The following is a 24,673-nucleotide window of genomic DNA, read 5'->3' on the forward strand; positions in this document are numbered from 1 at the left end:
TCTAGAGGTCGCAATTATTATCCGATTTGTCTGAAATTTTGTACGACGGATCCTCTCATGACCATCAACATACGTGTTTATTATGGTCTAATCGGTCTATAACCCGATACAGCTCCCATATAAATCGATCTCTCTATTTTTTTTTTGAGCCCCCAAAGGGCGCAATTCTTATTCGAATAGGCTGACATTTTACATAGGTCTCCAACATATAATTTAATTGTGGTCCAAACCGGACCATATCTTGATATCGCTCTAATAGCAGAGCAAATCTTTTTTTATATCCTGTTTTGCTTAAGAAGAGATGCCGGGAAAAGAACCCGACAAATGCGATCCATGGAGGAGGGTATATAAGATTCAGCCCGGCCGAACTTAGCACACTTTTACTTGTTTTTCTTCTTCTTTTTATACCCACAACCGTAGGATAGGGGGAATATTAATTTAGTCATTCCGTTTGCGACATATCGAAATGTTTATATATTTCGGATTGTCGTAAAATTCTAAAACTATTTAACGATGTACGTGTGTCTGTCCGTCTGTTGTAATCATTAGAGCCTTCAAAAATTGAAATATTGAGCTGAAATTTGGCAAAGATGCGTCTTTTTGATGCACGCTGGTTAAGTTCTTGAACGGGCCAAATCGGACCATATTTGGTTATAGCTGCTATATAGACCGACTTTCCGATAAAGGGTCTTATGCCCATAAATGCTCTATTTCTCATCCGATTTCGCTGAAGTTTGCAACAGTGAGTAGTTTTAGGCCTCCCGACATTTGACCCAAATATGGTTCAGATCTCCCGATAATGGGTCTGACGACCATAAAAATTTTATTTATTACCCGACTTCGCTGAAATTTGCAACAGTGGGTTATTTTAAACTTCCCGACATCTGACCTAACATGGATTAGATCGGTCCATATTTGGATATAGCTACCATATAGACCGATCTAACGATAAAGGGTCTGAAGCCCATAAAACCTTTATTTATTACCCGATTTCGCTGAAATTTAAGACAGTGAGTAGGTTAAGACCCAACATCTGACCTAAGTATGGTTCAGATTGGACTATGGTTAGATATAGCTGCCATATAAACCGATCTGCCGATAAGGGTCTGAAGACTATATAAGCTTTATTTTTACCCGACTTCGCTGAAATTTGAAACAGATGTTCACATCTGATGTGAATATGGTTCAGATCGGACTATATTTAAATATAGTTGCCATATAGACCGATCTCCCTGTAGAGGGTCTGAAGGCCATAAAAGCTTTATTTTTTGTCCGATTCGCTGAATTTTGGAAAGTGCGCAATTTTAAGCCTTCTAACATCCGACCCAAATATGGCACAGATCGGGCTATATTTAGACACAGCTGTCATAAAGACCGATCTGCCGATAAAGGGTCTAAAGCCCATATAAGCTTTAGTTTTTAACAGATTTCACTAAAATTTGAAACAGTGAGTTATTTTTAGCCTGCTGATACCCGACTTAAATATGGTTCAGATCGGACTATATTTAGATATAGCTGCCATAAGGACCGATCTGGGTCTGAAACCAATAAAAGCTTTGTTTATTACGCGATTTCCCTGAAATTTGAAACGGTGAGTTAGTTAAGACCTCCCAACATCCGACCTAAGTATGGTTCAGATTGTACAATATTTAGATAAAGCTGCCATATAGACCAATCCGCCGATAAAGGGCCTGAAGGCCATAAAACCTTTATTTATTACCCGATTTTGCTGAAATTTGAAACAGATGGTTATTTTAAGCCTCCCGACATTTGACCTAAATATGGATCAAATTGGAATATAGTTAGGTATAGCTGCCATATAGACTGATCCCCAGATAAAGGGTCTAAAGCCCATAAAAGCTTTATTTTGGAACCGATTTCTCCGAAATTTGAAACATTGGGTATTTTCAGGCCTCTAAAGTTCGAACCTAAATATAGTTCCGATCGGACTATTTTTAGATATAGCTGCCATATAGACCGATCTGCCGATAATGTGTCTAAAGCCCCTAAAAGCTTTACTTTTTATCCGATTTCGCTGAAATTTAAAACAGGGAGTAGGTGAAGACCCCCCAACATCCGACCTAAATATGATTCTGATCGGACTATATTTAGATATAGCTGCCATATAGACCGATCTGCCGATAAAGGGTCTGAAGACCATAAAAACTTTATTTTTTATCCGATTTCGCTGAAATTTGAAACAGTGGGTTATTTTAAGCCAGCCGACATCTGACCTTATTAGGGTTCAGATCGGACTATATTTAAATATAGCTGCCATATAGACTGATCCCCAGATAAAGTGTCTAAAGCCCATAAAAGCTTTATTTTGAAACCGATTTCTCTGAAATTTGAAACATTGGGTATTTTCAGGCCTCTAAACTTCGAACCTAAATATAGTTCAGATCAGACTATATTTTGATATAGCTGCCATATAGACCGATCTGCCGATAAAGGGTCTGAAGCCCATAAAAGCATTAGTTTTTATCCAATTTCATTGCAATTTGAAACAGTGAGCAGTTTTAGGGCACCCGCCATCCGACCCAAAAATAAAATAAAATAAAATAAAAATGGTAAAAATAGGACTGTATTTAGATATAGCAGTCATATAGACCGATATGCCGGTTAAGGGTCTGAAGCTCATAAAAGCTTTATTTATTACCCGATTATGATGAAATTTCAAATACAAAATTCAGCAGTGACTTATATAAGACCACTGCATAAGTTATCCAATTCTCATTGGATTGTGTCGAAAAGGGGTTTACATATATACCTGTGGTGTTGGATATCTAAAGTTCGGCCCGGCCGAACTTAACGCCCTTTTACACGTTTTAGCCTAATTTGAAGCCGAAAACCTGATTTGGTTGAAAAGAAAACACAAAGATTTAATTTTTAAAATTTTTTTAAGAAATATGTTTTGTTTTGTTGTTTTTTATTTAAATATTAAAACATAATTAAAAATAATAAAATAAAAAATAATACAAAACTCATAATGTGTATAAAATAATAATAATAATAAAAAAATAAAACTAAACGAACTAATCAAATTGTACAAATGTGGGTATTTTTTGTTTGTGTGTTGGTTTTGGGGGGGGGGGGGGGTGTATTTTTGGGGAGGGGTTTTGGTGGTTCTTGTAGAGCAAGAAGTAGTAACTAAAAATAGTATTATATTACAATTAAAATTTATTATAATAATAAAAAAAATATAATGAAAAGAGCAGAAAATGATGAAATATTAACACTATAAAAAAATGGCAATAGAAGTAGATAAAGGGCAGGGACTTGATGATATGGTAAATGGGAATATAAGAAAATGCAAGAAACGATTTGCATTCAAAATCAAGGGGGGGGGGGTTGTTTTGGTAGAGTGTGTGGGTGGGTATTAATTAGCTTCTATATTTCTGCTCTTTGCTTCTTTTGTCACTCTCTCTCTGTAAAATGGGTGGGACACATGGGTGTGCGTGTGTGTTGAAGGAAAGCGGGGATTGCAGTTGTGTAAATGTTTGAATTTCTTTGTATTTGTGTATAAATAAAAATATACAGATTTCAAAAAAAACACATTTGTTTTGTAAAGAAAAGAAATGTTATTTTTGTTTTTGTTTTTTTTTAGAAAAAATTAGAATTATTTCATTACATTATATTTTTAAAATATAATTATGAAATAATTTTTTTTTAATATTATTTTCTTTTGGATTGTATGATTATTTTTAGTTTTTTTCATTTTTTTTTTTTTTTTTTTTGGAAAAATTTAACAACAAATATATATATGTATATATAAATATGTATGGTTTTTTATGTATCTTCCTACACGAAATATTTTTTGTTTTTGTATGTATGTATAAAGATATGTTGGCATGATAGTATGTATGAGTGGTTTTTGTTTTTGTGTTTTGTTTTTTTCTTTTCAAAAAGGAATAATGTATGGATTATGTTTTGCATGTTGTGGTGGTGGAGGTGAGGTGGTGGTGGTGGTAATGAATAACATTGAGTTGTTCTTGAGTTGGTGGTGATGGATTAGTAAAAAAATAAGGACAGCAAGCGTTTTGTGGATGTCTTGTCCTGCCTTGCCTTTGTTAAAAAATAAGTGTTTTACTGTATTTAAGTAAAATATTTTTCTTTTCTTCATTTCATAATAATAAAGTATGTATGTATGTATGCATATAGCATGTATGCATGTATTATTCATCAATGTATGTATGTATGTATGCATGTATGTATGTATATTTCTTAAGCCTTAAAACTAAAGTTGCCATTCAGTCAATCAGTCGAAACTTTTGGGATGTGTTTCTATAAATATTTGCAAAAATATTATTTTTCTTCGCCTTATCTACCATTCTCTTGCGTTACTCGTCTACACCATCATCTCTCATTTTATCATTCTCTGCATCGCGCGCTCTCCCTCTCTCTCTCTCGCAACACTTTCTCGGTGACTAAACAACTGCAATAGCCGTACTCACAAAGACATTGAAACTTTTCTATGACATGTAAAGCATGAAGGAGGCAGAGCGAGAGAGAGAGAGAGTGAGATAAAGTGAGAGAAGGATTTTGAATTTTTTTTTCTTTTGTAAAACAAAAACAAGAAGAAATAAATAATATTTTTTTTTGTATAGTTTATCGTCTACTGCACTGGTATTTTTTGTAAGTGTACTCTCGTTTTTTTGCATTTTATAGTAGTGTTGGTTTTTTTTTGTTTTGTTTTCTTTGTAATACATTTAAGCTTTTTCTCTCTCTCTCTCTCTGTAAAACTAAAGCTTTTCTCGGGGTTTCAGTTGTTGCTTGCAAATAAGCTGTTCTGCAATTAGGATTTCTCTCAGTGTTGGTGCTGGGTTGTTTGGTTGGTGGTTGGTTTAGAAAATTGTTTGCTGGGCTTTCTTCTTTTTTGTTTTGATGGCAAAGAAAATCGAAGATCAAGTTTCATTCGAATTTTCTTCGGCATTCGAGCTTTTCCTTCCTTCTCTCTGCTAAGTAAGAACTGTTGGTGTGTCTTCTCTCGGTGTATTGGTTGCTTGGTTTGTTGATGTGATTGTTTTCTCTATTGCTAGCATAGGTACTCTCATACTCAGCCTCTCTACAAATTATATTAGAGCTTTTTTATTTTGCCTGAGAGTAGAAAAGGATTCAGCTGCTGACACCGCGTTTGTTTGTCTGTTGTTGTTCGCCCTGTTGCTGCTGCTGCTGGGTTCTTCGGTGATGTCTCCTTGGCCTTTTGCATTGGGTGGAGCAACACTCGTCCACTGCAGGCTCGGAGCCTGGTTTCTCATAGATTTTGCGTTTCGATGAGACTCTGGCCTGCTGGCAGGTGGATCGTGAGCAACGTTTGCGATCACAATTGACCTTGGAGTCCTAGGAATAGAAAAAAAAAAGAAAATTCATTAATGAGACTGGCATTTTCGCATTATGCTCTTAGCTTTACTTACCTTGCACCTGCATTTGATGCATTTTTGCTCCCCATGCGAGGCCAAAACAGGATGCCATTCTTGGCCATTTTCATAGAGCTTGTTGACCACCTTGCAGCCTCCTTGTGATAGGATCTCTTCACTGGTTCTCACATTGGGTTTGAGCGAGGCCTGATCTTGCAAAACATTGGGATTGGAGGGACCCATTTTGTCTACTCTGCTGCTGGACATTTTGCCTTCGGGGCAAACTTTGCAACACGCCTTCTTGTCTGGACGATAGGCTTCCTTTTCCTTGCACTGCAAGGGGGGGCAAACCATGCGGGGACATCTGATTTCCAAAGTCAAGGCATCACAAGTACAGGTGGTGCAGGTATCGAAGCCATTGGGCGGCAGGAAGGGATGCCAGGTGGCCCCAGCCACATGGAATTGATCGCCTAGGCGACAACCACGTTTATTATGCTCTGCTCCGCCTGCCGCTTCGCTAAGGCCTGCGGCTACTGCCACCTCCTTGCCATTGAGACTTTGTGGCACACACATTGCACAGCATTCACCTTCTTCCTGGATCAGCTCTTCATTCAGTTTGCAGTGCACCACAGGACATTTGATGGGCTCGCAAGTAGCATGACCCCGCTGGCAGGCACACATCTGGCAGGTATCTTCCGTGCTGCGCCATTGTTCGGTTTCATCGTAAAAACGCCCCGAGTGATAACATTTGGTGTCGGCCGTTATTAAAAGGTCATCATTACGATCGCCGGGCAGGTAAACATTGGGCACATTGTTGTCCGTGTATATGGGGAAGCAATGGGCTGGGACTTTTGTCGACTTCAACTTGCCGCGCAGCAGCAATTCATTCTTCTCCTTGGAATGCACTTCCAAGTAGCAGACACTTGATTCCAGCTTTACCAGTTCATTGGAGGGCATGCCCAAAACAAAGCCCTCCATGTAGGAGCCGGAAAATTCTTCCAAAAGTTTGCGAGTGACTGGAGCACCTATGGCCTCAATGGGTTTCTCTTCCAAAAAGATTTGCAAATCCTGCACATGGGGCTGGAAGCCACTCAGGGTTAGTTCATAGTGCAGATTGCATTCATTGTCTATGGATAGCCAAGCCATGCCCATGGCGTGATGGGGGGCAATGGTAGACATCTCAGAACGTTTCAACAGTATGGGTTCGGCTGAATCGCGGGCATCTGCCACAGGTCGGGGCACCAAACGGCCTCTTATCAGGCTGGTTTCATGTTCCACCGCAATGTTGATACCCAAATCGCCCGCATACAAAGACTCGACCACCTTGGGGCCCAGTTTGTCCACAGAGCCAATGGCTTGATTGAAGTTGAAGCTGGGTGTCAAGTCCTCCAAGACGGCTTTGCGCTTGCCCATATCCTCTATCAAACTGATCTCAGGATGATCTCTGGCATTTACCTGGTCAGTCTCAATGTTGTAGGACAAGGAGCCATCTGTGTTCAAAAATACCCAGGCTAAACCACTGCTCCGGGTTTTGGCCTCCACATTGTGGGGGGCCAAAAGGGTTTGGAAAATCTCGCAGGTGGTACGGGTAACAATGTGTCCTTGTATGCGTAAATTGGGGTTCTTCTTCGATTCGACGCTTAAAAGCAATTTGCCACGCGACATCAAACGCAAGTTCTGTATGGAAATGGGAGAAGATATTTCCAGGACATTTACCTCCGAAGAGGGTTTGCGCACCTTCTGCACCTCATCTAGAACCACTTCGCGGCGATCAGGTGATTCAATGCGAATGCTGACGGGAGAGTCAACATAATCATCGGGCGAGAAGACTCCATTGAAGACCAAAGTCAAATGCATGGAGGAAGCAGCACCACTGCTGGTGGAGACAATGGCGGTGCCACCGGAACCAGACATTATATCCGATTTCGAACCAGGAGCAGGCTCCATTAGGGCACTAAACAATTCCGATTGCAAGGCGGTGTATTTGCCAATTCTGCCGGCCAAAGCCAATTCGGTTTGGAATTTGTTGCCACCCCAGAGCAGCACCACATGCAGGCGCTCATCACGCAATAGACGCTTATAATCACGCGGTACACGACGCCATACACCACAGATTTTGCCAGTGACATTTTGATAGATCGATTGGGGACCGGCGGGCAATTGCAATTGATGTTCTTCCAAAATAGTGCCCGAGTCATCGACAAATTGTATGGCACGTGGACGATTGACCTTGGACGAGGTATAGAAGGAATAGTAAAGATTCTTTTTGTGGAACATGAAGCGGCCAGTGGCCACAATGTTGTGGGGATTGTGAGTGGTGTACATGGATTTCATTTCTTCACCTTTCAGAAAATGCGAAGTGCGACCTGTGAGGAGAGCAGCGAAATCTAAACAAGAAGAAAGAGACAAACAGATAAAGAAATTATAAGTAAATTTGTCAAGGCAAAGAGCATACATTGGGGGGGAGGGGAGGGGGTCTGGCAGATACTTACGTTTCATATTGCGCTCCTCTTCTTCGACATGTGCCGGTACATCTAAGGCCATAGTGTCTGCAACAAAAGAAGAAAATAACAAAGTTTGAGTTTTTTTTTTTGGAAAATATTACAAAACCATAAAAATGTCAACAACTACCTAAAGAGAGGGATGGAAACACTAGCAGCGCTTTCTTGAATGAATGAATGAATCTACGATTGGTTTGGGACAATTAACAGGAAACTGCTTTCTGGGTTGATCAGCTAGCCAGCCACCTATGGAGTTATTGTAGTCTAAACCCATATTCCATTTGAGCAACAGTGCAACAAAAAACTCTTTTCGAATGTGTGAATAGTAGAGGGACAGACACACAGACAGACGGACAGACGTCCCCTGCTCACATACAGGCACATAGTTTTATACGTTTTTTTTTTTCAATTTGACATAATACCCCTAACAAGTAACCGCCTCTTCTCACACGCTGTGGCAGTTAGGGCACACGTGATTTCCCATAGACCAATGCGGCCCAAAGGTGAGCAGTGACTACCTTTAAGGTTGTTGTATCGATCGATTTCTGGGAAACCATTCCCGTTTTAATTCATAGTTGCTGTTCATGGATGTTTTGTGTCTTTAAACATTGAAAAATGGTTGTCGCTGATGATTAGAACATGCATTTTGGTATGCGTTGGGTAGGTATTTGCCGTTGCCTTACCAAATCCCAGAACAATGGTTTGATGGCTGGACAATAAAATTGAAATTTTTATGGAAAATCAGCTGTAGAACTTGAAACAAAGATGGCTGGCTAAGAATGTGGCCTTTTGGGATGGAATGCAGAAGGTGATTGGCCAGAGAGTGTCTTTCATAGCCATGAATGGGATGATAAAGCTGATCTGCTATAAGCCGGATATCCGTTGTCAAAGCAACAAAGCGAAGGAATGTTGATTCCTAGAAACTGAATAGAACAGTGGGAACACATTTTTAAGATAAGCGTACAGCATACAGATAGGCAAACCTTATAAGACCCAAATACAATAGAATTTCTCTGTAAATGAGACTCAGAGCTTTCTTTTGTTCCATTCTATAATGTTTTAAAGATTTCCTTTTCCAGGACAATTGACTACTTTGTCATTGCGCTAATCTTGTCATAGATTGGGTTACCTTTTACTACTCTCGTTTGCCAATGTTTAACTCTTTGCCAATGTTTTTGGCCTGTTATGAGCTGTTTTGTGATATCTTTAACATTTTCCCAATAATTCACAGTTTTTCTTGTTGCTTCTTTTTTTGCCTTAAAACTCGGGAAAAATATTTTTATACTGTTGCTTATCGCTTTCATGCTGTAAACATTTGCTAATATTCAATCATTTGTTATGTGTCACTATGACTGCCGCTGCTGGCGATTATGATGATGAGTCTAAAAAGCTGACCATTGCCATCACCGTCATCATCAGCAACAGCGGGCTGCTGCTGGCATTGGTTACTAAGGCGTGATGTGATGAAGGCGATGGCGATGACGATGACGACAACTATGCTGGCCACCATGCTCACTGAAATGAACTGCTAAATTCCTTAGCTAATCGTGGTTGTTTGGTGCTTTTTTACGCCGGCGGTTTTTGCAACGCCTAAATAGATTAAAAAAGCGTTAAAATGCTACAACCAACCAACCAACCAGCCAACCAAGCACTTGTGTGGCACTTTGAGTTTTTTGTGTGTTTTCGATAAAACATCCATGTATGCTCTGGCTGGCATATATCAAAGCCACCACATAGGCTTAAAAAAATTAAAAAAAAAAAATATTTCAATTATTTTAATTTCTTTGTTACATTCCTGTTGTAACGTCAACCAATCAATATGGTCAGCGTTTAAGGTAATTCCAATGAATTTTCATTTTTTTTTTCTCTCTCAAAACTCTAAGGAGTAGGTTATTGGCTTTCTTGGCTCCTTGTTGCTTGGCATTCACCTATTATTACGGAAAAACCTATAATTCTAAGACAAAAACAAAAGAAAAAAAACTCCGCGCACAAAAATTCCTGAGTCGTGGCAAGTTTAGAGAAAAACTATTGGGGCTTGCCTGCTCTGTGTGTTGAGCAAAACAAATTTTCACTTTTACTCTAAAAGAAGAGTTTATGGGAGAACACAGAGGAAAAACGAGAGAATCGGCTAACAAATGACCATTTTATTGCTGTATTACTACAAATCGGACGAACATATATATGGCAGCTATATCCAAATCTGAACCGATTTCTATAAAATTTAACAGTATTATCGATAGTCCTCGAGAGAAATCCTTTTTGACAAATTTCGAGAGAATCGGTTTAGAAATGACCATTTTATTGCTTTATTTCTGCAAATCAGACGAACATATATATGGGAGCTATATCGAAATCTGAACCGATTTTTCCCAATTTCAATAGGCTTTGTCTCTAGGCCGAAACACATTCCCATACCAAATTTGAGGACGATCGGATGAAAACTGCGACCTGTAGTTTGTACACAAATTAAGATGGACAGACAGACAGTCGGACATAGCTTAATCGAATCAGAATGTGATTCTGAGTCGATCGGTGTACTCATCAATGGGTCAATCTCTCTTCCTTTTGGGTGATACAAACAACAATACCCTGTACCAAAGTAGTGGTGTAGGGTATAATAAAAGCCAGAGGGCCTGGGCCACTGATTTTCCTCTAGTTGGCAAACGAAACGAAATGTTAGTGGTTTTGGCCCTGGACATTTCCTCGCTTTTACATGATTCCATATCAGCTTGGATTTGAGCTTTGAAATCATATCAAACCAGTGATGATTTTATTTGATTGCCTGACACATTTGAATTTCGAGTATAATATGAGCCATGGAGTTGGCATGCAGTTTCTCTGTGTGTATGGAAAAATTAAGCTTGTCGTTGTTCATCAGCAGGAGTTTGGCTCAGCAATGAGAAACAAACGAAGAAAAACAAAAACCATGAAAGACAATGAAATGTAATGTTGCCAGGCCGTCCATGTGGAACAGTGTGGAACTCTGAGTGCTGAGGCTGTGGTCGATGATCATCATAATGCTCATTTATAGACTTATGGCCATGCCAATAATGACGATGACGATGATGATGAGGATGGCGGTGGAGCTTAGGCATTTATCAACATGAACTTGTTTCCATAATAGTTCATGTTGTACACATAAAGTCACTATAATAAAAACAAGTTAAATCATAACCAAACTACCTCAAAAACGGCGGAAAATAAAACCAAACCAAACATGCACCAAAGTATAACACACAGTCACTATGACCAATTCAGGCTCCACCAGCGCCTAGTAGCCTGGCTACAGCTACAGCCATAGCTCTAGCTCTGGCTCTATCACTAGCAGCAGCAGTGGCAACGCAATACTCTGGCCATTGCATTGTATGGCCCAAAATGGACCAGCAGTGGTATGGTGCTGAGGCGGTGGTGGTAGTTGCAAGCAAACAATTACTACTAAATATGACTCTTGAGCTGCCGAGTTGAGTATTCAACTCTGCTCAACACCACCATCAGCGACAGACAGACACATGCCAAAGCTTTCGCAATATCCATGGCTCCTCTATAAACGATTTGAAAACATCAAAGACTTAATGGGTATTGGCGTTTTTCCTCAGTTACTTTTGTGTTGTTGTCGTTTTGTTTTTTGTGTGTGTTTGGGCCAAACCAAATTTGGTTTAGAAAAATATGCCATTTTCAGCCAAAAAAAGTCATTACTTCTTTACGAATAATTGCATAGAGCCGCAGGCATTATTGGAGCCTACAATGAAATTGCCAAACACAAAACCTGGGAGTTGGCGCAAAAAGTAGCCGGACTACAGAATTCTTAAAATTGTTGTCAACAACATACTTAGACCTTAACAAATCATTTCCACTAGCCTACCATGTGTAGGAAATGTCCTGGCCAACGTTGCCGCAACAATCGCGCAAAGATGATCTAGGCAAAAGATCAGCATTGCTGCTGGGTTTGGGAAATCAGGTCCATAAGCTTCATGGTTCATCATTGTCATCATTATCATTAAAATTTACAGCAGGAGGCCAGAATTATTGCTCTGTCTGTCTGTCTGTCTGTTTGTCGTTCGAATGTTTCTGCGCTTCGTTTTGATTTAAGGCTCTTGTTGCTAACTGCTTTATTCAAAATGTAGGCAGCAACCAGCCTACCATAATGGGAACAGTTTTTTTTCACTTCCACTTAATTTTGTATTATTAGGCTTTGGAATCGCTGCATAGCCCAACAACCTCTTTACTACCAAATTCATCATCAAGTAGCCTCTGCCACCCTTTAGGTGTTTGTGTAGAAATTCTTTGGCCAACCTCTTTTGTGTGAGGCATTTTACTCTCCAGATAGCTTGTCTGCTGTTGGCAAGGTTTTATAATGACATAACTCGGGCATTTTAACGCTTATTAAATTATCTCATTTAAAGGAATTTCATGACGTTTGTACCTTGCTACATTTTCATTCTCACCAGAAAGGCAGGGAAACGCTCCCTCTGCTGCACTCATACAACCAACCCAACCAAACAACGTCGATCGCTGATGACAAAACTTGCTGAAGAAGATGATGTTCATGGGTTGATGTTTGATAATATGATGATGGAACAGCGGGAGGCTTCACCAGGCGGGATTCTTCTCAGTGTGTTTGTGCACCAGCAAAGCAAGGCAGTTAAATAAGAAGATGGCAAGACGATAGCATGCAAAGCCAGAGCCAGAACACCAAAAACAAAAAACCCAACAAAATTATCTCAAAAAATATCTGTATTTTATTGGCCTAAAATGTGTAGAGAAGACAAAATTTATAACCTCAATGCCGAGCTATGGCTGATAATATGGGCGTCAATGTTTATTTGGCATTTTTTCAAGCTATTTGCTCTGCCCCTAAGCGAAAAGCCAACACAAGAAATGAGTGGACTCGTGTATGAACTCTGCATTCTTCTGTTTTAAAGGAATTTCGAATTTAATGACACCAACAGCAGTGGCGGCAGTCCTCTCTGTGTACGGACACCAAAATGGTGACAATAATTTTTAGGATTTCCTTGGCTGATAAGACGCCAGGATGAGACATTAAATGAGAACTAGAACATGGTTTTGAAATCAAGATCTTAATCTTAACGATTAATGGCCATGAAGATTAAAACCGGGCCACATAATAAAATCAACAAGAGCGACAATATGAGAGATCAGTAGATAGATATGAAGAAAAAAATCGAAAGTGAATATACCTAGGCCATGCAATAAGCCAAGAAAGAGGCTTTCATTTTCACACCCTGCTCTATTCAATGCTACGAATTCATTGTTAGTTCATTTATTACACCACTACTATGAGTTTCCCAGAAAACTCATTTATTTCGTTTTTTTTTTTTGAAAATTCATTCATTTTTCAAAACCTACAAAGCCGGCAATTTGAATTGAATTCTTTAAGAAAAATGACCCACCAAAAAAAAAAATCGGAGAAATTAAAGAAGAAAACCATGCAGTTCAATGTTTGCACCACTCTGCCTGGTGTTTGATGGTGTGCGCATTCAACTCTTTACATGCCAAAGATTTGAAGATAAGATCAAAAGAAAACTACACAGCAAGGCTGTCGACGCTGGGGCATAGCATAAAAAGCTGGCCAGGCTGGTGTGATTGCATAGTGAGCAGCATAGCATTTATTCCGAAGAAGGTAAATTTACAATGGAAGTTGTTTTTTTTTGGCTCTTAAATTTCAAGATAAATTGTATTGGCTTTTTTCAAGGGGCTATGTCTTGCTGGGATGGTGTGAAAAAGGGCTTATTGTCAACATGCCATGAGTGGAGTTGCATTGAAACGGCATGTTGTGGAGTTGCATTGACTAAGCCACTGGAATTTTGTGGAGAATTTTAAATTTAAAAAATGTCTCCAAAAGTGGAGAGTTGAAAGTATTGGGGAAAATAATATTTAAAAGTGTATAAACACATATATGTAACTTTAGGTTGATGCTAAGATGCATAACTGGAGAATTTTGCAAAGTCTCCAAGGGTGTAGAGATTAAAAAATTGCCGTAAATATACTTATATCAGTAACGCATCTCTTCACAAGTTGGTTGATTTCGAAAGTTATTACCAAAAAAAAAAAACTTTTTTGGAATATTCTTTACAATTTAAAAAAAATTGGCTTTTCTTATATCATATTAAATATTTCTTTTCAGTGGTTGTCAAATCATGTTTTAATGTGTGCATATGTGTAGCTTAATATCTTTGATGGATATTTGTTACTTAATTGCAAAGTCTCCAAAAGTATAACTTGTAGTTTATTGCAAAGTCTCCAAAAGTGAAGAGATTCTAATAATCGCCAAAAATATATATAAATATCAGTCAATATACAAATATTCACTATGGAAATGGGGAGATTTCTTGGTTGAGCCATATGTTACATTGAAAAAAGGTTATTTTGGAGCGTTTTCCAGAATATTAAAGAAAAATGGAATTCCTTTCGTCTTTAGTACAATATATTGGAATGTGTCTTTCCATTATTCGGCAAATATTATATAAATGGAGTTCATTTCAAACTCTTCAATTAGAGGTGAAGCTAAATAGCTTCATATCTAACTCTCGAATATCTTAGTGAATAAGATGCACTTTTGATTGAAACGTCTCCAAAAGTGTAGAGATTTGAAAAGTTGCTTAAATATACATATATCAGTATTTTTAAAAAATGTTTCTTCACAAATAAGTAGATCTTGAGATTTCAAAATTTATGCCCAATATAAAGAGTAAAATTGCAAATTTTGCCCATGAACATGCCACTAACGAACAGGGGCAATATAAAGAGTATTCTCCACAATAATTTAGAGAAATATAGAATTCTCTTCTTCATTCCATTAATTGACAAATATTATGTAAATAGAGCCTTAAGCGCTAAACATGTAAGCTCTAAAATATATATTTGGTTCGTTCTTGCCAAAGTCTCCAAAAGTATAGAGATTTGTAAAATCCTACATAGATCAGTTCCTGGACAACTTTTCTCTTCCTTAAGGGTAAAATTTTTTTAATTTAGAAATGTTTTGGAAAAAATGTCTCATTTTACAGAACTCTCCGCAATATTTAAGTATTAATTTTACAGTATTCTCTGCAATATTTAAGAAAGTTAAATTGGTAACTGTTTATATATAATGTTAGGAATTTTACAACGAATTGTTGAAACTGCTTAAATCGGGAACCTGAAGAACATCTTTGAATGAAACATTATCCCTGAAGTTTCCCACTACCATGTGAAACCATGTGAACATTTCCAATTCCATCAACACTCATTGTGGTATTATTTGCAATTATTATTTCTGTTTTCCTTTCCTCATATCGATTACTTAGCAATCCCGAACTTGAACTTCTCTTTCTTCAACACTAACTTCTTTGACATATAAGAATGTCTTTTTCCATTATTTCATAAAAAGTATTTGAAATGTTATGAATGAAGCTTTAGATTTTTTTGCAAAGTCTCCAAAAGTGTAGAGATTTAGAAAAAACCCTACAAATAACAGTTTTAGACAATTTTTTTGTTCTTTAGTGGCATATATTTTTAATTTCAGAATGGCTGGAAAAAAGTTTAGATTTTAAAGCATTCTTCTCAAGAAGAAATAAATTAAATTTTTTACAATTTGGATCTATTGGAATGATTCTCTACATTAGTTGGTTCATATAATTTGAATTGTTATGAAGGAAGCTTTTAATATATATATGGTCATTTATTGCAAAGTCTCCAAAAGTGTAGAGTTGGGAAAAATTGCTAAAAATAAACTTATCGTATGGGTAATAGGATAATTTCTTTTTTCTCAAATTGTTGGATATTTCGGTTCGGAAATTGTTTACAGAGAAACCTGATTTTGGTTAATTCTCTACAATAATAAAAAAGAAACCTTTTTCTGACTACTTGGGTGTAATGTAATGGTTCTTTTCATAGGTTGGCAACTCATATTCAAATGGATAGACATTTAAGCAGTTTATAACGGGCAAACACGCACTACATTGCAAAGTCTCCAAAAGTGTAGACATTTGAAAAATTGCAGAAAACTTGAAAATTTTTAAATCTATCAATGTAAAACCCTGTAGAGCGATGTTTGATTAATAAAAAATTAATTAATGAGTGAAATAAACCAATATTAATATCAAAGTGGTAGTCCAATCAATATCACAATTTGTTGCAGAAAAATTCCCTTCTCTATGATATTAATGAAAAAATATAAACTCTCCTCTTCTTTGGCATATTGAAATGTTTCTCTTGATTGAGTAAATTCACTTTTCGTCTCGCCTATCATAGGGTTGAATGTGAAAGTACTATTTCTGTTGGGATGACACCCGCGAGGTATATATAAAAAATATATATTGAAGAGAAAAAACAGAACGAAGACTGCTTATTATGTATGCTATTCATGCAGAAAATTACTAAAACCAAAATAAGGTTAATTTTTGTTCATCTTTAGCTTCCAAATGCTTTTGCTGAACATTCTTTTCAAATATTTTGTGTGGTGTTTCGATCATTTGATATTTGTTTCTGTTGTTTTTTGTTTTTACTTTTGAGCAATATAATTAAAGCGTATATGCCAAATTGTGTATGGACACTGTTTTTTTTTTAGTGTTGCGTTCTGTTCCGTACTGTTCAGACATTGTAGTCATACTTAGGGAGCGAGCGTATTTTTGCGGTAATAATAGCGATGCCTGACGATGAATCTCATTATGAAGTTGATGACTATAGTGTTGAGGGGCAACGCTGATGATGATGATGAGGATGCCGTCAATTGACGTCGCCTTTTCCCTCAACTTGTTGTATGTGTGACCAAAGTTGCCAAAAGAAATGTACGAAAATGTATTTTATTTTATTTCGCTTGCTGGCTGGCTGGCTGGCTTCTTTCATTTTTGGACGAGGTCGATTTTGTTTTCGTTTATTTTTTATCTTTTAACGCGTGTATATTTTATTTTGATAGACGTTTTTATATATTGGCGTTTTTTTTTTTTTTTTTGCCGCTGCTGCTTACAATCTATGGGCTGGGTTGGATGGTGTTGGTGGCGGTGGCGGTGCTTCATTTTCATGTTCCCGTTTTGTGTTTTATATTATTTAATAATAAAAATTAACAAAAAATATATCAAAACGAACGAGCAGATGTTGTGGAAATTAATTTTCCCCAGAGGTATGGTCTTTGGACAAAGGCAAAGCCAAAGATTTACAGACAGACACCCATTCTTTTTAAGCAAAAGTATATGTGTGTAGAGTTATTCTATGTGGTGTCTGCCTTAGTGGCCCATAAATAATATTTTTGCTAACCAAAACAAAAAAAGCACAAAATTATGCATAGTATATGAATAATAGTGGGGAATGACTATCGCAATGTTGCATGAGTTGAAACTTGGTCGTTTATTAGCTCCAACTGAGGAACTGATTTTAAAAGTGTGTACTCTTTCTAGTTCATGAAAATCAATTGTTGTTAAGATTTCCTTTTTGCCATTTTATCAAGCATATGTTTGTATGTATGGGTACCTATCTATGTATTTTTGCAAGAGAAATATAAATAAATATGTATATATGTATATGCTGTTGTGCCTCTCCAATGTCTGGGATGTCATTGAAAGGCGTACAGACACGTTTTCTTTTTGTGGCAAAAAACAAATAGAAAAACAATCAGCAAACATCGCCTAGAACATGGCATGGAAATTGAATTTTTATTGGATCTACACGAATATACAGACATGTACAATATCATAAAATGTATTAAAATATGTTTATTGTGATCAGAAATGACAAAAATCTTTTATAAAATTTGCAAAATAATGACTTAAATATATTAAAAAATATATCTACAAAATATTGTTGTATAGAGGAGGATGGCCCGTCCTCATCATCATCACTCTAGTCTAGTCAGCCACTTTTAGTGTGGACATTGCATGTGCGAGTATCTTTGTGTGTTTGTGTATGTGTCCCCATATGTTTCATTTTCATTTCTGTTTTTTTTTTTTTTTGTTTCTATGGTTAATATTTTCTCTTGCTCGTTGTATTTTATTGGGTAATCTATAACAGACAATTTATTTTGGTATGGCTGAAATATTTTATGATTTATGTAGGATTTGGCTGCTTTTTTTTCTTTTTGACCAGCACACAAAATATAAGTTGTGAGAGCCATTCGATGGAGAGGTGAAGCGTGAAAATTGATGTCTGGATGAGTGAGTGAATGAGTGATTCATTCAAGAAAGGCAAAGTCTAGCGCAAAGGGTTTTCTAAACTTAACAAACAAAAAAGCAAAAAACCATTTGACTTACCATTTTTATCACCGGGACATGTTTTGCAACATTTACCGGGCAACAAGACAGGATCATCGCACAAGGCTGGGGGGCATTCGTTTTTAATATTTCGACATTGAACGCGAGCCACAATGCGGCGTTTTTTGGGAACCTGTTGAGTATAAGAAGATATACAAATTTGTTAAAAAATAAATAATTTTTAATAAATTTTGAAATTAATTTTAAGATTCCTAGCTGTTCTTCTACCACATTACTAGAACTCATCTATAGCCATACAAATCACAGCTGTCCCATTTTCAATGGATTTTCTGCTGTTACAGCAAACATTTTTGCTGTTTTTGAAAAACAAATTTCTCTGGGTGTACAGTTTGACTAAAACTTCAAAACTGAGCTCAGTAGCACTAAATACTCAATAATGAAAGCGATTGCTGGGCATTAGTATAAGAAATGCTCCAAAGTCTTAACTTGCTCCTCAAATGCCGTTATAAAGCATAGCTAGCCTCATCTTTTTTTATAGATCCCTTTTTTTACCCTTGAGTTGCATCAACGTGGTATTCAAAATAGCAAAAAAGTTTGGTGAAATAGAAGTTTTTGTCTGCTGAAAATGTTTTAGCAAACACAAAGTTGTCGTTTTTTAGCTTGCATTTCTGTCTGCTGATTTGACAAACAAATTGTGTTGTTGCTAGAGCAAAATCGGCTAAAATATTGAACACCTATTGTTCTCCACTAAGAGCGTACATTTGAACTCATATTAAAGAAAACACGTTAAATCGATCTAAGTTCGACTGCGCCGAAACTTATATACCCTCCACCAGGGATCACATTTGTCAAGTTCTTTGAATGACTTTTTCAAATATATATGAGCTCAAGTTATTGACCGATATGGACCGCACTTGTCAAGTCAAGCCTGGCGAGACCATCAGAAAAAAAAACAGCGGTGGTTTTCCCCTCCTAATGCTGGCAACATTTGTGAGGTACTATGCCATGTAAAACTTCTCTTCAAAGAGGTGTCGCACTGTGGCACGCCGTTCGGATTCGGCTATAAAAAAGAGGACCCTTATCATTGAGCTTACAAACTTGAATCGGACTGCACTCATTGATATGTGAGAAGTTTGTGCCCCTGTTCCTTAGTGGAATATTCATGGGCAAAATTTGCAATTTGGTCACAATGATATCGGCCAATATTAGGCTAGTCTTGTCCGGGTCTGGATATCTTTACATTTGCTGAACTTTCAAATGCTTCCTTATTTCATCGCATCACAACGGTTCCAGCTTCGTCATGAAGATTCAAAGCATAAGTTCTAAGCTCTTGCCCATTTATGGGATATGCGCTTCATCATCGACCTGCCGATCTGCTGCAGGTAATAACGTTATGCAAAAGAACAGAAAGAGTGAAGTTTTATAGATTGCTCTTATCAACAAAAGAGTAAAACGTATAAATGAGCGATAGAAATGGGGACAGAACCTTGTGGTACACCTACGAACAACCTGTATTCATCAGATGAAAATCCATCTACAACAAGTCGTTTGTGTTGAAATCACTATCGACACCAAAAGGGATGAAGTGAATCCATTCAAACCCTATCAACTGTCAGCTTAAAAGTGTAAAGTAACGGAGAAGTAATAATCGCGGAACTCCGATCTCGCGCATTCTTCAAGTTTATCTTAATGACCGTCCATTCTAGATTCAAGAAACTAATTTAGTTAATTACTTCAACTTTATAACTGATGGAATAAAGGAAAATTGGAGCTCTGTGGTGCTAAGGTAAGCTTGTGTACCTATGAGGATCGATTATATATATAAAGGAGTAGCCTTATCATTGAATACAAAACTGGAATCGCTGTATATAGGAGAAGTCTTAATGATGTAATGTATTCCTCGGTCTTTTGGTTAAGTTAGGTATTGAAATTACATATTGGAAAATGATTAATATCTAAATCAAGTGACCCGGTTTTATTTTTCCTTGTTTTTTTTTCGCTATTTTATGAAATTTCTACTACTTATTGCTGTAAATAAAAAAAAAAAACCAACAACAAAATTTAATTTACTCTAACATACATAATCCAAATGGCTTAAATAAAATGTCCTAAGCGTATATTTAATGCCATTTTCATTTGGCCACATGTTAATCATTTTTTGATTAATGGAATGATAATAAAGCATATGTCTTTTATAGCCCCAAAGGTGTCCCATATTTTTCGCTACACACTCGTTATATTTTATGGATGTTTCTCCGTGACGATCGTTTTTTGCTCTGCGTTTCGTTTGGTATAATTTTAATCGCCCTATAAATTATTTGTTAATTAATTAAAGTGTGTAAAATGTATACAGAAACAAAAATACATAAGTCTATATACAATGAAATAATTTTCGAAAAAGAAGCATCTATAAAATAATATGCATACATTATAATTTTGAATATATAGATGTATGTGTATGCCAAATGATAATAATTTTTTATTTTGCCGAGACAATAATTTTTTGCGTATTTTGCAAAAAATAAAACAAAACAACAGGCAAATGGAGAAAATCGAAATGCAATTCAGACATATAAAATATATGTATATATATATGGCGAAGCAAAGCAACAACAACAAACCAGCCAAGGAAAATTATTGGCAAGTTCAGCATCAGTATGTTTGATGGGGCGAGCAAAAGTTGCCACAAGCCACTTGCAAAAAAAGACTTTATGGCGTCAATTTAGTGTTTTTAGGGGGTTTGGTACAGTTTTTTCATTGTGTGTGTGATTTCGTTTTTTTTTTTCTAAGGTGGTCTCTTCTTGTTGATGAGTATCGAGGTTAATACAATCAGACATCATCACCATTATCATCATCGGTGGTGTCAAAAATACCACAACAAATGTATGCTTGGCTATTTAGTATCAAAATCTGAATTTGCGTAATTTCCCTAGTCTAGCGGTGAAGAAAAAGAATGTGCTTGCGCTTAAAATCAAATGAAACGATATTTTTCCTATCCTACAAGTTATTAATCACTTCAAATGTCTTTGGAGACAAGTAGTGTACGCAAACATGTGATACGTGTTTTTTTCTTCTTCTTTCGACAATATTTTCAAGGAATCTACATTTTTGGTTTCACATATCCGGGAGCTGAATTGTTTTGACAATTGTCTTGCAGTTATCTATTCTAAAATAAAATTCCAAAAAAATCTACATTTGTTTTGGGCTGTAAACAGAACTCGTTGGTCTTGTTTTGTATGAAACCAAGCCTGCATATCTCTTCTATGTAAACCAACAGTTGAACTCTTTTTTTGAATTTTAACATTTTCCATAACTTACCGCCACACATTCGCATTTTATGCAATACATGACGCCAAACGGTGGTCCCAAATCAGCATACCAGGTCGAGCCTAATTCTCGTAAAGTTTTGCCAAATTGGCATTCGGATACTGTAAAGAGAAAAAAAAATAAATAAATAGGGAAATTAAAAAAAATCTATATGTACAATTTTAGAAGTTAAAATAAAGCTAAGACATTAATACTAAAGGTAATAACAAAACTTAAACAAAGAAGAATCGAACTTGGGGATGGACAAACATGGCTAAATCAACATTGTATGGATTCTTAGACCATGAGTGTATTTCATTCAATAGATTTCAACTAAATCGGATAGAAACTGAGCCTCCTAGAGACTCCTGAACTAAAATTGCGAGATCGGTTTGTATTGAGGGCAAGTTCGATGGCTATGACGATTTCGACAGACAAATGGATGGACAGACATGGATAAAGCAACTATCTATGGATTCTTAGACCATGAGTGTATTCCATGCAATAGATTTCAACTACAATAAATCGGATAAAAACTGAGGCTCCTAGAGACTCCAGAACTAAAATTGCGAGATCGGTTTATTATGGGGGGCAAGTTTTTTGGGTTTTTAAACCAATATTTTGGAGGCTGCAGACTGAGGTGCTCAATAAAATGGTGGCCTCTCTTTATAACAGAATCCGAGCGGCGTGCCTTAGTGCAACACCTCTTTGGGGAGAAATTTCTACATGGCAAAGAACCTGCCAAATGTCGCCAGCATTAGGAGAGTATAACCACCGCTGAATTTTGTTTTCTGATATTCTCGTCAGGATTTCAACTTCAGAGTCATAGGTGCACATGCTAACTTCTGCTCTACGGTGGCCTCATTGAGCTTAAAATTAAGTCGGACAGCTCTCATTGATATATGAGATGTTTGCCCATGTTTCTTAATGGAATGCTCATGGGCAAATTTGCATTTGCAGACGGTGGTGTCCGCCTGTTCGTTTCTTGAAAGTACTCCATCTTTTAAACAAGTAAAGTTAGCCGCTCGAAATGAAGTACAAAATCCAAGTTATTGATATATGTAAGTCGGTAGGCATTGAAAATGGATCATATCGTTTCAGAATTGAATATAGCTACCATATAAAGTGATTTTTAGATTGGATATTTGATGCTTCCAAAACCGCATTTGTTATACGATTTGGCTCAAATATTGCATGTTATGTTCTATTATGACATCCAACAACTGTAACAAGTACGGTTCAAATAAGTGTATAACTTGTTATACAAATGCAAATTTTGCCCACGAATATTCCTCTAAGGAACAGGGGCTATAGCCGAGTCCGAAAGGCGTGAAGAGAAGTTTTACATGGCATAGTACCTCACAAATGTTGCCAGCATTAGGAGGGGAAAACCACCGCTGAAAATTGTTTTCTGATGGTCTCGCCAGGATTCGAACCCAGGCGTTCAGCGTCATAGGGGGACATGCTAACCTCTGCTCTACGGTGGCCTGCTCGGAATTGAATATAGCTTTCATATAAAGTGATTTTTAGATTGGATATTTGATGCTTCCAAAACCTCAATTGTTGTCCAATTTGGTTGAAATTTTGCACTTGGTGTTCTGTTATGACTTCCAACCACTGTAACAAGTACGATTAAAATCGGTGAAAAACTTGTTATTACTCCCATATAAACCGACCTCCTGATTTGAAAGTTTGAGCATCTGGAAGTTGCAATTGTTGTCCAACTTTGATGAAATCTTGCACGTGGTGTTTGGTTGAGAAGATCGAGGCGCTTGGAACGCTATTCTAGTGGCTAGTGGAACAAATATTCTGTCATAGCCAATTAAAGTAAAGTAAGGTGTTTGGTTGAGACTTCCAATAACCATACTAAGTACGGTCTAATTCACTCTATAACCTGATTAACCAATCTACTGATTTGACATTTTTAGCCTTTGGAAGCCGCTTTTGTTATCCGAACTACTTCATCTTTTGATATACCTTTACCTTACAACAAATTTCGAAAACGCAAGGAGATGGTTGCATCGATTTAAGTGAAATTTTGTATGCCACTTTACGATATGATGACACAAATTGTTATAACACTTTGGGGTCAAATCACCGTGGGGGACGCCCTACCCGAAAACCCTTCCAAACGGACATGTTTACCGGTTGGGACAATATGGGTATCAAATGAAAGCTATTTGAGTGTAGAGTAGGAACTTGATACAACAATTCGACCTCACGTGTCGGGGGGCCCGCGCCACCGCCAAAATTGGCCCAAAAATGACACATTTACCAATTGGGGAAATATGGGCGTCAAATGAAAGGTATTTGGAAGTTGAATATGAAAATTATAAAAAAACTTGGGGTCAAGTCCTATGGTGGCCGTCCCACCCAAAAATCACTCCCAAAAGGCCGGTTGGGTCAATATGGGATTCAAAAGAAAGCTAAAATACGAAACTAATATAAATAAAACGAAAGTTTTTTAAGAGTAGAATACAAAAACTTGAGTCCATTGCTGGGGAGTCATGGGGAGAGTTAAATACGAACCTTAAAAATGTTCAAATTTGAATAATGCCAAAAGGGCCCAAACACTTGTAGGTATAGTCAAGCACACCGTGCCAAACAGTTTAATAAAATACAAAAAAAAATATTGAATTATTTTATTATTTTTTGGTCTTGAGTAAGAATGGGTTTGGATTTCAAATCAGTAAAAAAATATTCTAAATTAAAAAAAAATTAATTGTTTTAAACAATTTTATTTATACACAATCATTTATTTGCCATATAGTACACTGATTTTTTCTGATTTCCTCATTCTTTTTCCTATGTATATGTGAAAAGAACATCTCTCAGATCCATCATTAATTAGTTAATTTGATTGGAATGTTGTGTTCTATCGACGTACTCAGTAAGTCATTGGGCATAACAATTGAAAAATTATTACAAAACATTGCATTGGACCATAAGGAAGACTCTTGATGGTCGTCTATCTTGGTGGTGTTCGGGACAACAATTATGGCTAACCGCCCGCTGATGTTCTTTGAAGTTTCGAAACAAAGCAATGCGTAGAGATTTTATGACTCCTGCTGTCATTAACAAAAATTCCAGAGCATTTCGTTTTTTGTTCAAAAGGAAAGGGAACTTGAGGAAAGATTCTTTTTGGTTTTATTATAGAAGACAGACAATATCATTACCGAATGTATAACCCACCAGAAATGACTGTTGACTATAGGGGGATACATTGAGTGAATGAATGAATGGATGTCGGAATACTCAATGGGCCCTTGATGTTAATGATGATGAGGCTGATGCAGATGATGTTTTT

At 37.0% G+C, this 24,673-nt stretch overlaps 1 protein-coding gene across 5 annotated transcripts in view; it reads right to left on the reverse strand.

The window, feature by feature from the left end:
• Window positions 1–4,090: 4,090 nt before the first annotated feature.
• Window positions 4,091–24,673, reverse strand: part of LOC106088778 (dorsal-ventral patterning protein Sog) — a 61,810-nt gene continuing 41,227 nt past the window's right edge. For all 5 annotated transcript variants that reach the window (XM_059366465.1, XM_059366464.1, XM_059366463.1 and 2 more), the window contains exons 3-7: window positions 21,379–21,488; window positions 18,100–18,232; window positions 7,850–7,906; window positions 5,415–7,744; window positions 4,091–5,340 (exon numbers count right to left, since the gene is read on the reverse strand). In XM_059366465.1, the coding sequence (XP_059222448.1) occupies window positions 5,116–5,340; window positions 5,415–7,744; window positions 7,850–7,906; window positions 18,100–18,232; window positions 21,379–21,488 (2,855 nt within the window). In that variant the 3' untranslated portion in view covers window positions 4,091–5,115. The remainder of the gene's footprint in view (window positions 5,341–5,414; window positions 7,745–7,849; window positions 7,907–18,099; window positions 18,233–21,378; window positions 21,489–24,673) is intronic.

The sequence above is a fragment of the Stomoxys calcitrans genome, chromosome 4, assembly GCF_963082655.1.
Source record: "Stomoxys calcitrans chromosome 4, idStoCalc2.1, whole genome shotgun sequence".
In the NCBI taxonomy this organism is placed as follows: domain Eukaryota; kingdom Metazoa; phylum Arthropoda; class Insecta; order Diptera; family Muscidae; genus Stomoxys; species Stomoxys calcitrans.